The sequence below is a fragment of the Anopheles marshallii genome, chromosome 3 (genome assembly GCF_943734725.1).
Source record: "Anopheles marshallii chromosome 3, idAnoMarsDA_429_01, whole genome shotgun sequence".
Taxonomy (NCBI): domain Eukaryota; kingdom Metazoa; phylum Arthropoda; class Insecta; order Diptera; family Culicidae; genus Anopheles; species Anopheles marshallii.
In genome coordinates this window covers 80,622,164-80,635,010 of record NC_071327.1, presented here as the reverse complement: position 1 = coordinate 80,635,010, position 12,847 = coordinate 80,622,164, and the positions used below count along the sequence as shown (strand labels likewise).

Genomic DNA, 12,847 nt, shown 5'->3' with positions numbered 1-12,847 from the left:
GTGGGCAGTGTTTAAATTACAGCAACAGTTTCCGCTTCCGCCGGAGTGGGAGTGACCAGGAGATTACCAGTGCTTGACCACAGTGTGTCCTTCCGGAATTCAATCTCACTAATGATTATCCACAATCTGGGTGTGTTATCCTTCGTCTTCCTGCCTGGCACTTACACAAACGGCTGCAGGACGTGTCGGTAATGACTCGATTTCCCTTCTGCACGCACTTCGTTCCCCTGCACACCGGTCGTACGCTTGCCATCGGAATACGAAGAAAACATTTGCCTTCACACTTTAGCCTCAGCCAGCAGCGCGTGCTATCGGGGAATCGTCCTAACGACAAACTTCCGTACACACGACCCCGAACAGCAGCTGTAGTTTGTGGTTCCGCCTTCCACCAGGCGCTTGATGACAAAACTGTAAATGAGTCTCGATCGTTGTTTAGCTTTCGAGACCAAAGGCTATCGGGGCTGATTCTGCTGAGTTCTGTTTGTTGTGTTGTTTTTTACATTATTTGCCATGTCGTTCAACCCCCGAAAAACACTATTCTGCTTAGTAAGGACAAGTTGTAGGTAAATTAGGGATGCGAAAAATGGCATTCTCCGGCCACCGATTGCGCAACTGATTGTAGGCAACTTTTGGTTTTCGAATGAGAAGTTTATAGCCCCACCGAATGACGCCTGAATGGGTGTAAAGCCATTCTTCCCCCCAGATGGTTCGAAATGGATAAAAACTTTCTATTTCACTCCGGGATGGTAAAGGAAAAGAAAAACAAAACCTCTATCTATGGACAGATTCTCATTTTGCAGCATGCAGATGGGATAGCTAACGAACGTTAAAACGGCACCGAGAAAGCTTTGTTTATTCATTTGTTTATCGCTCTCTCTCTCTCCTCCCAAAATAAAAGCTTTCTCTTTTCGGTTTGTGTTTTTGGTGCTTACCACTTCCCGTTACCGACATGCCACACCTGTATCAGAATCGGAAGCTTAAGCAAATGATCTTACACACACCGGGCATGTTGCGATATTCCCCAACATCTCAACACGTGCGGTTTATCGATTGGAACAGCGTTTTTTTTCTCGTGGTGGGGGAATAAACAGAAGCACACTGGAAAACATTCGCACACAGTCGGTGGCCAAAGGGGGTGAAAGATGTTTTCTTCTGAAGCTCAAAGAAATTAACGTGAGCATGCAGGGCACGTATGATAAGACTGGCAGGTGCGCAATATGGAATCAAAGAATCACACCATACAAAAACATTTGTTTGTGTTGTTGGGTTACAACCGCAACATGTTTGGTTTATCGCACTGTAGGCAACTTCAATCGTAAAGAGTGTTCCCTTCGACCCGACCAGTTTTTCTTTGCTTCTTTTATAGAATCAAATCTGCTTATTAGGTCTCCGTAAAATAAATGAATCCGTTTTCTTGAGTGTTGTTGTTCATGTATACAACATGCTATTTATGTAAAAAATTGTGCTTTTTAAATTTAATATTATTTCCAGGAAGCCTTGTGCCTGTACTGTTTTCTCAACTATTTTTAAGCCATATGTTCGTGGTAAAAGGTTTTGATATTTATGATGGTTGTCGCTTTCGTTGAACTACCGGGCGCCTCCATGATCTTAAAAACTGAAATTAATGCCAATTAATTAATGAAATTAATAAAAGAACAGTAAATAATGGAGACAATATACAGAAGATTAATCAAAATGTATATCATATAAAAATATTTTAATAAGTATTCTATTTAGAATGATTATTTTTAATAAAATAGAACGAATATAAGGTAATAATCGGGAAACTTTGGTAAAAGCTTAAGATGATGGTAAGTTTATACAATAGAACTGTGTATTATATTCCCTAATAACATTCAGCTGCCATGTTCTGCTGCTTATTATAGGAAATAAAGACAAGAAAGATCAACAAGTGACATAATTAAAGCTAACATCAACCACATATTTTCGTAAATTCAAAATGAATTGTGCCTCGCTCTAGAGTCATTCCGAAGCGTGCAATAAATCTCTCGAGCTTAGACCGATTCATGTGTGACTCAAAATCCACAACACATCTTGTGTCGATGTGTGGCTACGATCAAAAAGCTGGCAAAGGTTTAAAAGCATCGCAAACATACCAGCCCAGCAGAAAGTGCCGGTTGCGGGAAAAGCTCGTTCGTGGAACACCCCCTCGGGTGCTGTTGAAAAGCGTAAATTAAAAACTCGACACACCAATAGAAAAACAATGCAACCGGGGCCACTGCATTCGAAATGGGCGAAAATGCACAAAACCCCTAGAATACGCATTTGTGGATTGTTTTCATTGAAATGCTATTTCCCAACAGCTGCCGACTGTTCGTCGGTGAGCATCTCAACGGAACCATTCCGTTTGCCACCCATTTGCGAAATGTATGTGTTTTGGGGAACCGTTTCGGGCGATAAACAAAATCAAAAAGAAAATACTGCCTCCATGCTCGCACGCAAGAAAAAATACGTAACGACTCTCGCACGTCATCCACTTAAACCCATCCACAGCACGGGTTTATGTTTACTTCCCATCGTTGAAAACTTCCATCCTCTAGGGATGGTTGTTAAGGGGTGCGAGCCGTTGTATAGGATTAGAACTGAACTAGCTCTGCTCGATTCTGGATGCAGTTCTGAGTGCGCAGTATGGCATTTCGGGTGAATAAAAAAGCGCACCGTCTCATCAAAGCGCTCCGTGCGGTAGAATGGAAAAATCTTAGCCTAACAAAAAAAAACAGATCTCAATTTTTCCAACACTTACGGCCATCATTTGGTGCACAGTTCGAAGTTCATCATCACTTGGTAGTTACGCATTGATCTATATGCAGCAAACGTACGGCAGCAAGTGTGGTTTGCGTTGATTGCATTTTTTCCGGGTTTCGACAATATGAAATCGTTTCGCTCGTTCTGCGTTGGGTACGATTTAGTTGCCATGCCGTGGTGTGTATGAACCGTACCAGTATCAATCGAATGATGAAATCGGTCCAGAAGAAGTCAACAGTCCGATTCCCCGGTTTGGCACGATGTGAATAAAATTGGGTTAGAGATAAAAAAGGGAAATAGCGGACAAAAATAGGAGAACAGGTTTGTTTAGCAAGCCAAAGACCTACCACCCAGTTCGCCTCGGTTCAGCAGATTCTTCATTATTTAATCCTTGGAATAGGAAACCTTTCACTGGTCTTTAGTCACCTGTGCCTGTTGGTCCGGTCGTCGACGTTCATCCTTCTCATTGCGCTGTACGATTTGCTTTCCATTGCTTACCAGATGTAAACGAGTGCCTGCTGCGAAACGGACATGGACCATGCCAGGATACGTGCATCAACACGTGGAGCAGCTACAGGTGCACCTGCGACGGGCTTCCGGGCACGCGGCTGGCGGCCGACGGGCATAGCTGCGAGGACATCGACGAATGTACGGTCAACAATGGTGGCTGTTCGCACACTTGCCTCAATACGCTTGGGCGAGCGTTCTGCGTGTGTCCCGAGGGCTACATGCTGGACGAGGATTGGAAGACGTGCGTGGATGTGGACGAGTGTGCCAACCAACGATCGATTGCCAGCGAACATCGATGCCACGGCCGGTGCATCAATACGGTCGGGTCTTACCGATGCGAACAGGGTGAAGAACACGGCGGCAGGGAATATGTGGAGGGAAAGTCTTCTGCTGGTGCGGATGTTGAGGGGGAACAAGAGCAACCGGACTATGACACACTCTGCCCAACAGGCTACCATTTCAACACAACAATGGGCGATTGTCAAGGTGAGTTCAAGGAGTTGGCATTGTTGAACAGATTTCCTATTCGACGAGAGTTGTAGGCATTTCACTGGAAAAGTTTATTAAAACCAAATGTAATACCGTTTTGCTATGGCTTGCATGATCTTTCTAATCAAACAGGACATCATCAAACCAATAAAAAATTGAAATTTTGATAAAAAAAATACTTATGTCTCTAATATAGAAATAAAATCCCATGTAAGCCACAACTGAAATTAGATTTTCGTTCTAGCTGCACAATTCAATTTATTTAAGTTAATATTCAATCATTTTTTGTTTACTATTACATAAATAAGAAATTCTGGCTATCGTGTTTTTTATAATGCATTTATGCCAGTATGATACGTTAAAATTATTCTAAAAGCTTATACATTTCACAACAAGTTCTACTCATATCCATGATAGTAAAGCTTACAATGGCCGCATGTAATTGGCATGTTTGTGTGCTTGTTTACCCTATTAGAAGACTCTTTGGAATTGTGGGGAATATCTAGCATAAAGTCTACTATAGCTTCCTCTATCCGTTTCCAGACACGAACGAATGCAGCATCTCAAACGGCGGATGTCAGCAGCATTGTATCAACAGTGACGGAAGCTACTACTGCTCATGCAAATATGGCTTCAAGTTGGACGTCGACAAGCGTTCCTGCCTGGGTAAGTAAACATGCTTCCTTTGTACTCGGCTAGAAATCTCTGGTTGCAACATCGAACTCCCGGTAGCATGATTGTCCGGCCGTTGATTGTGTTTTCGAAGCAGCAACATGCGTCCGTACAAATCATATTTACCAGAACTTATCGAAGCATACTTCCACAGAACCCGCACAGAAGTGGGTCAGCAGCAGTACGCGGTACTACGGCGCTGGGTCGTGAAAAGTCGCTTACCCGAAACAATTATATTAACATTTATCATAATCTAATTACCGTTTGATAGCCAGCACTCATTGATTTATGACACGCACGTTAATGGAAAACGTCACCGCACGGCGTGGCGCTTCTAACCCCGGAGGGTGTGAAAACTTTGGCTGATGGAACCGAAATTTATCACCGAACCATAAACGGGAATATCGCACGCACAGTACCGTGTAGATGGTCGTGTACGTCTTGAAAACGATAATGCAATATCCGGAGCGGGGAAGATGAAACTGGAGCCAATATCTTAATCTAGCCAGCTCACATCCGACACAACTTTGTGGCTGAGTGTATTGAGGGCACGACTGAGCGCTCTTGATATCCAAGATATGATCAGCACTGCTCATCCTTGCGTTGCGGGCAATAGGATTCGGTTGACTCCAACCGAACCGGCTTGCTAGAGGGCTTGATTTATTTTCAAACGCCCAGGCCCACGCGGCCGACCACCCCCCAAGGAAACACTTCAGCATCCGTGCTGGCAAATGGGATAAAATATTACATCATTAAGGTTCAGGCTCTCGAGAGATCTCCATGGGGCCGTATTCCGCCATCTAAGACAACATTCCGCTTACCGTGCACAATCGTAAGAGGGTAATCTTCCTTTTGTGCTTACATGTACAGCTAGTTGAGTTGACAAATTAGCTTACAATAGTGATGGCATTTAAATTTACGACGCTGCCGATTCAAACACTCCAACCGAGGCTCTAATAGAGTGTCATCCGGGTGAATGAATGGATAACGAGCAGTACCGAGGCAGAGGCCATCGGTTGTCCGTTGAGTGTTGGGCGCGTGGAGTCGCGTTTAAAAATATTAATTAAAAATAGCCCTTATTTACTTACACAAAAAGCGGATTGCTTCAGCGCGTGGAAGTAAATCAGTTGAGCGAAGGAAGACTGTTAATTAATTTCCCTTTACAATGAAGATGAATTTCATTATTTCGGCGCGTAGAAAGGGAAATCATTACAATCGCGAAGATTCTGTTTGCTCAGCCATTGTTTGAAAAATGATATCACAGCGTAAGAACTAGAAATACTTTGCCTGAAGATGTCCCTTTTGCGAATAAAGGTCTTCCGAACAACCAGAAAGTGTGGCCTGTGACATGAATGTCAATTTTCACTTAACGATTCAGAAAACGGTAACAATCAGTAAAGAAAGAAAGGACTTCTGGGTGTCACTTACTTAATGTGACTTTTCCTGAGCATGATCACTGTTTTTGAACCAATCGTGAAAGTGATAAATGTGAATCGGAAATCAAACTCGATTGAACACAAAGAGGGCCGGAAAAAGAATTGATAACCAAAGGACACTACGGTGACGCGGTGACGGAGGTTCTTGGCGAAGGAGGTCCAGGAAACCCATCAATAGAAAGTAACAGCTCCGTCCGCTTTCTCCACAGCTGGAGTTGTTGTGAAGTGAAAACGTTTACATGGCGTTCGTCTCCCTATTTCTATTCAGACAAAATGGCCAATTTTTGGAAGGGAAGCAATGAAAATTTATAGTACGAACAATTGGAAACGAACGCGCGAGTTGGATTAAGTGTAAAAGAACAAAAACGCCATGCACAGATCGGCAGCAGCTTCATTAACGGGGTGCCAGAAAGGAGCGGTAAAACCGTGGTGATGGGGTGCAGTGGTGTGTAACCTTCGACCTTCCTTTTGCTTCACCGTCACCAACGCTATCGTGGCACAATGAGGTGGAAACGTTGTCGGTGGCCATTTCAAATTAATTGAATTATTTAAAATTTACCTTTCGTCCAGTGCGAAGTGCGATAAAAACGATGGCTGAAAAGATGGTTGGTTGGAAAATGGCAACCTGAATGGGGAAGTTTTTCGCTTCGAAACGAAAAGTGTTTTTAATGAAGAGCATTCTTTCGTGTGCTTTTTTTCTCATGTTCGCTTCTTTCCTTTAAATTCCTTGGAGAGAGCATTCAAGAATTTACACTTTTCTTGACAACAAGAAGCTTGCATGATAGGGCAAATGTGTGTGTGTGTGTGCGTGTTTGTGTGCCCAGTATTTGACCCGTCGCATAATGTTATCGCGATGGCAATCAGCGACCTCCACGGCTCATTAGGCAAATATTCACGCGGGTTCGTTCCAGCAGTAATTATATCCCACCAATGCGCGAATGAAAAATGAAAATTCATCCACCATCGCCACCATCAAGCTGCCCGGAAAAAAGATTTTGCGGTCACATTGACGGTCGGAATGTTGGGGCAAAACATTTCACCCAACCCGTAGCTGGTGAATGCAAGTGAGGCAAAATTTGTTGGCCAAAATTTTCAAACCTGATCCACCGTCAGCCATCGAAACGGAAAACAGGCTGGCAACGCAAATTTCGATGAATTGAATGAATTAAATAACTTTTTCAAGTGAGTTCAAGTGGCATACGATCGAGGACTACACAAACATACAAACACACAGTAGAAAAAATCCATGCGGTAGCAAAGTAGGAAAAGCGCAAAGTAGGTAAAGCGCAAAGGAGGATGTGAAATTAAAAAATCTTCCCCGACGTGAGCTGCATGCTCGATGCGAGGCCCGGAGGTCAGCAACGAATGGCCGGTGTAAGCGTAAAATTAATGAACGATAATGAATGGAATTTTGATTAAAAATGCAAATTTTCACACCATGATCTTCGGTTGGAGGTGAGCAACAGCGGACGCCTTCCTTTGTTCCGGTAAGCTTCATTGGCGTTTGTGAAGCAATTTTGGGGCGCATTTTGGGGCTACGGTTTAGCGCTAATTTAAGTGTCCACCGAGACACATTTTTGGACGACGAATTAAGTCGGTACATTGAGCTAAAGCCCTGGATGAATGTGTTTCGTTTGGAAATGACATCGTTTAATCTGCCTTGGCTTTAGTACAACTGCACAATGCTTGCGTGCTTTGCAAAAGTTGTATGATTTAAGGATGGATGATTTTTGCGATGACCATAATCAACAGACACAGATCGTATCACACCCCCAAAGGAGCTGTAAAAAATCATCCCACTGAACTGCGGAAAGTCTAAATAGCGAATAATTAGTCCCCGGCACCAAACAACGCCAGAGCGCCAAAAAGCCATGAGAGGCAAGATCTAATTTCAGCTCCTAGCTGCAGTCTGCTCAGCCATTATGGTCCACCACACCGTCCGCGAATGCGACTGCAAAAGAAAGCTTCTAGCAAAACTTTATTTTTGACCGACAGCCCACGGCTGTGGACCATCATGGGCGGTGGTGTCCGGGCGTGCAAGGTGTCGGGAAATATTTTAATTAAGTTCACTTCAGCATAAATTACTACCTGCTTTCCATTCCAGTCTACACAAACACTCGAACAGGTGTCCAGAGGGATGCCTAATAGGGAAAAACGTAGCTTTAATGGAGTCATATTTCATTGAACCGTCGGTATCGTTGGTGCAATTGATGCCTGGGATGCCTTCTACGATCGGCGAATAGTTTGATGGAAGTTGATGTTTTCGCTGGGAGGATTCCATTTACAGGCAATCGAAGCTTATTAATGCACAGACAAAAATCTAGCTCGACCATTTTACTGAAGGGTTGGTTCTAATTAAATGAAGAGATAATTGGAGGAGTAAGAGGATAGCAAATAGTATGATGGCGATATTCTGCAGAATTTCAAACTCGTTGATCCAGGGAATTATTAGGAAGCACTTCCTGGGAAATGTGTACTGCAAGATGGCGACTGTAATTAAATCTCTTCTCAACAACCACATCAAACGAGAACGTGCTTCTGACCCATCTTTGCGCGATTCTACCACAAATCTTGCATATTCACATCGTGCTCCAAATGCAGTTTTGTTGCAATGCAGGTTGCAATGATCTCCAGAAGAATTGCTTATAACCGTATGCCATTCGTTTGTTTCCACATTATCCTTCTCTACAGTGCTGAACGATTCGTTAAGGTTGGCGGATATCGCCTGTCCACCGTTGTTTCCACCACGCCACGGGTACCTCGAGTGCAGCCGACCGATAGACGAAATAGCGGATGGTCCAAACGGTGGCAGCCTCAAGATTACCAACCGTCCCGGCAGCCAGTGCATCCTAAAGTGTCCGACCGGCTATCGACTCGAGGGGAAGTTCTCCAAAATCTGTGGTACCACCGGCGAATGGATTGGCGATGAGAACGGCACCTGCATACGTAAGTAGATGCGCAAACCAAACGGAGTGCGGATATGCATAATTGGCTCCAGGGGCTGCAATAGCCGTGAAATGGAGGGGATTTTTTATGTCGTTGCTGCATGTCCGCAGCGTGTCACTTGCCTGTTTTCATTGGAACATCTTTCGAAAGGCGATTTATTGTTGATTTCTGGTTCGGGAAACTGTTTTTTGTTCTGCTCATTCGATTTTTGTTTGACCCCAAGCCCGAGTGTTGTGTGATTTTTGTTTTTTTTTGGTCGAAGGCAAATTTTATTGCCACCGAATGCCGCAATCACACACTGCGGGACGGCGAGGGCTACATTTTAATATAAAAGTGGGCCCACTTCCCGTCGGCTAACTTTTGCATCATAATGGCATGATAATTACGCCGAAGCGTTTTCCACCCAACCGAACACTGAATGAATGACGGTTTCAGTCGAGCGGAAGTGTAGGACGACTGCGGTGGAACGCTGTGAACGAGCTGCGGCGAATGAAAAGCGTTAAAATAAACAGCACTTTAATTGGCTTGCTAGTGATATCAATTTGTGCTGTCTTTTATGTCGGAGCAATTTAAGAGCTGCGTTTGCAAATTGTTTTCCCTTCAAAATACGAAACATTGTTTGTGTGTTTAAGCATTCAATCACGACCATGTTGATATTTGTGGATTTGAATCTGTGTGCTAGTTATTCAACTAGTGAACTAACCAAATCACGCTTTTTAAAGTTGATTTTTAATTATAGATATATGTAACATTCACTTGAACCACATTCGGTAGTTATGGTCCGTAAAATGTCAATACACTAAGCACTTTAATAGTTGAAGGTGTTCAAACGGACGCAAGATATATGCAGCTTTTCCAGGAATTTAATTGCAGATTTAATCATACGTTCACAGAACGAATAGTAGCTGAAATGATGAAACTACAGCAGGCAAACTACAGCAGGGAAATGTTAAAATTTAAACAGCGCATTCAACAATTCATCTAGATTCTGTTCGAGAGCAAACTGATTTTATCCTCGCATTTCCTTTGCCTAGGATATCCTCAACCTAAGCTACTATGTCCGACAAGTGTTAACGTGGAGTTACACCCAAACGAAACCGAAACCACCATGGTTCGATTGAGACGTCCCGAAACGGACGTCAGCTGGGAGCGAGACGTACAGGTCGAACCGTATTGGGTGAAGAAGGATAGTTTCTCACTACCCCTCGGTAGTCTTAACGTTAGCTACTCGGCCAAACATCCCGTCTCGAAACTTCACACCGAATGTAACTTCCTCATCAACGTTCTCCGTAAGTATATCACGGTTGGGAAATGATGTTCTAGTGATTGTAGCAAGCTAACGTGTGCTCTATGATTTGTTTCATTCTCATCAGCTGGCTCACCGCCAAGAGTAGACTTCTGTCCGGACACGCAAGTGTACACCATCGAAGGACGACATCAGAGCGTTAAGGCAACGTGGGAGGAACCCGTGTTTTCGGACAATGTTGGTGTGGTGACGATCACGAAATCGAACGTAAGTAGAAACGGTGTGCTTTGTGGAAGGAGTCGCTGTGATGCTTTAAGTTACTTTTCAAAAATATGCGTCTACAAAATGCATACTTTTAGGCGTTTCCAAATTGTCTTACATTTTGGCGGGGATAGATTAAATGCTTCAATTGTTTCAACATTTCTCATTTCAATCTACAAAATAGAGCCCAGGAACAGACTTTGGAGCTGGTAGCCATCTCATCACGTACGAAGCGCACGACGACGCGGAATGGAAGAGCAAATGCGTGTTCAAAATCGTCGTGAACGTAAACCCGGAACAGCAACAGCAACCGACCGCCCAGTCACACTTTCAGCTACCGATTCTGTACAATCGGTTCTACTTCTAAGGGGCCTAACTGCTCCTGTGCCCGAGGACCGGTTCATCTCCAAAACGGAGACACGCAACACGGATTGTACAGACGCAAAAGAACATATTTTACAAGGATGGGTGCGCGATAGTGCTCGTTTTTCGATCCAGTATTCGGATGCGGTTTTTAGATGCAGCAGGTAGGCAAGCTTTTTATCGTCGCAAAACAGGCAAAGGTGCTTGAATAAGTGAAATACAATAACACAAGAGATTATGCTATACACTACGGAAGGGTTGAAAAAGATGCAGCAGAACTAAGAGCATGTTGAAGATGGAAACATCCTTCTATCGATTTCATGTATCTCGTTTTGTGCTGCTAATTTTTCCTGCTCTGTCTCATAAGAGAGACGAATGGAAGAGATTATACATATGCAGCAAATATCAAGCCGTACATATACAGATCCCAGTAGACGGTAAGGAAACTTAGTCGTAAGCCAATCAGTCAAAACCATGCGATGCCATGTGCAGTTTCGAATGATCATTCCAAGAAGAAAGGTTAATCAAAACCCCAAACCAATATACACGGAAACGAGGCGATGGTGCGGGAGGAAGTGATGATGTTTAGTGTGCGAAGGTGTTTTAGTTTCATCTAGAGCCACCGATTAGAAAAATCTCCCACGGTTGGCATTAATGTACATAGCATCTTTCGCTGAATTTGAATGAAAAATTATTAATATAACACATAAGACAACACAGCATCGTGTAAAGTAGGAACCATGGTGTAGGTGCAGGAAGAATAAAACGGAAAGTGAAAATGATTTTCTACCCAAAACAATAATAAGCCCGTAGAGAGTCCTGGGAAAAGAGACAATCGTGCTGCCAACAAGGTGTTTCGTCCTGCGGATAGCGTACTTGGTTGCACTTGTTTTAACTAATAAGCGCCTCGAGGTTATGTGAATCGGTGGAACACTACGAAACACTTTGTAGAAAGCTTTCTTCCTACGCTGCACGATTGTCTCTTATCAGTCAGATTCGTAAAGGCAACCCTATGCATACCAGCATATGGCCATGAACATAAGTCTCATTGGAAAAGTAAAGGACAGATGGTAGCTGATGATTGAACCAAACTGTAGCGCAACGCTTCTAAGCCGACGCTTAGTAATCGTAGGGCAAAAGCTTTAGTTTTGTGGTTTTAGTGTAACATAGAGCTGCAAATCTCTTCTTCAACCCCTCCTTCCTTCCGGAACCCTCCTGGACCACCTATCTCGGGCGAAAGGTTTAAAACACGAGCCTGTTTCCTGTATGAAGAAGCAGTGAATATCATCAACCTTTGAAAAGAGAGCTGAATGAAGTAGTATGTATAAAGCATTACGCTATGCCCCGCTCGAAATGGTTTGGAATTTCAATATCAATAAAACGAAAAGTGATGAAGTAATTTCAGAGAAAATGGAACACAACGCAACCGACACGTGGGTGGATCACTTTAGTCCGGTCCGAAAATAGACTTCTGGAAAATCTGATACCTAGCTCAGCTTCAAGCTGTTCTCGGTGGACGTAATGAAGGTATGTTTCTTTGCAATTTGTTCTCTTCTCTTAGACTGCGTTGCCTTTTAATGGTTTATAAGTTTGATTTATTCACTTAATAGTTTCAATATTAATCGCTTCATGCCAGACGATGTACATAACTATATCATTCGGGCTTACTTAATCTAGGTATCAGTTGAACCTAACGCTAATAGTTCTATTTTTTGCAACAGTGACTGTAAGTGTTAATAAGAGCATCATAACTAATGATGTCATTATGCAAAACATTGAGGCCAAATGATCAGTGCGCCTAAATTCATGCAAATCGCTTCACATATTTGTCGTATTATCAGTTTGTAATGTTCAATGGCGTAACTGGCGTCATGGATGATATAGGACACTGTTTTATTGCGGAAAATTTTGGAACATGATCGATATGATTATGAAGTTCATTCAACTATTTTTGAAAGTAACTGAATTTTTCCAATGAAACTTACTTTCTAGTGCAACCCATTTGCGAGGAAAGCTTTTCGTTCGAGATTAGAAAGCGTTTATTATGGTTGGTTTTTCGTGTTTAAAATGCAACTGACATAAACGGCAAAAGGTTTAAAACCACCAGCTAGTTTGGAATCGTACCGATGAGTTTTCGTCTGTAACAAAAAATCCTTTA

At 43.1% G+C, this 12,847-nt stretch overlaps 1 protein-coding gene across 1 annotated transcript in view; it reads left to right on the top strand.

The window, feature by feature from the left end:
- The window catches only part of LOC128713221 (uncharacterized), a 74,331-nt gene extending 63,638 nt beyond the window's left edge, over window positions 1-10,693 (top strand). Inside the window, exons 7-12 of the mRNA XM_053808082.1 lie at window positions 3,268-3,762; window positions 4,309-4,431; window positions 8,565-8,819; window positions 9,854-10,108; window positions 10,193-10,332; window positions 10,511-10,693. Coding sequence (XP_053664057.1) covers window positions 3,268-3,762; window positions 4,309-4,431; window positions 8,565-8,819; window positions 9,854-10,108; window positions 10,193-10,332; window positions 10,511-10,693 — 1,451 coding nt within the window. The remainder of the gene's footprint in view (window positions 1-3,267; window positions 3,763-4,308; window positions 4,432-8,564; window positions 8,820-9,853; window positions 10,109-10,192; window positions 10,333-10,510) is intronic.
- Window positions 10,694-12,847: the final 2,154 nt, after the last annotated feature.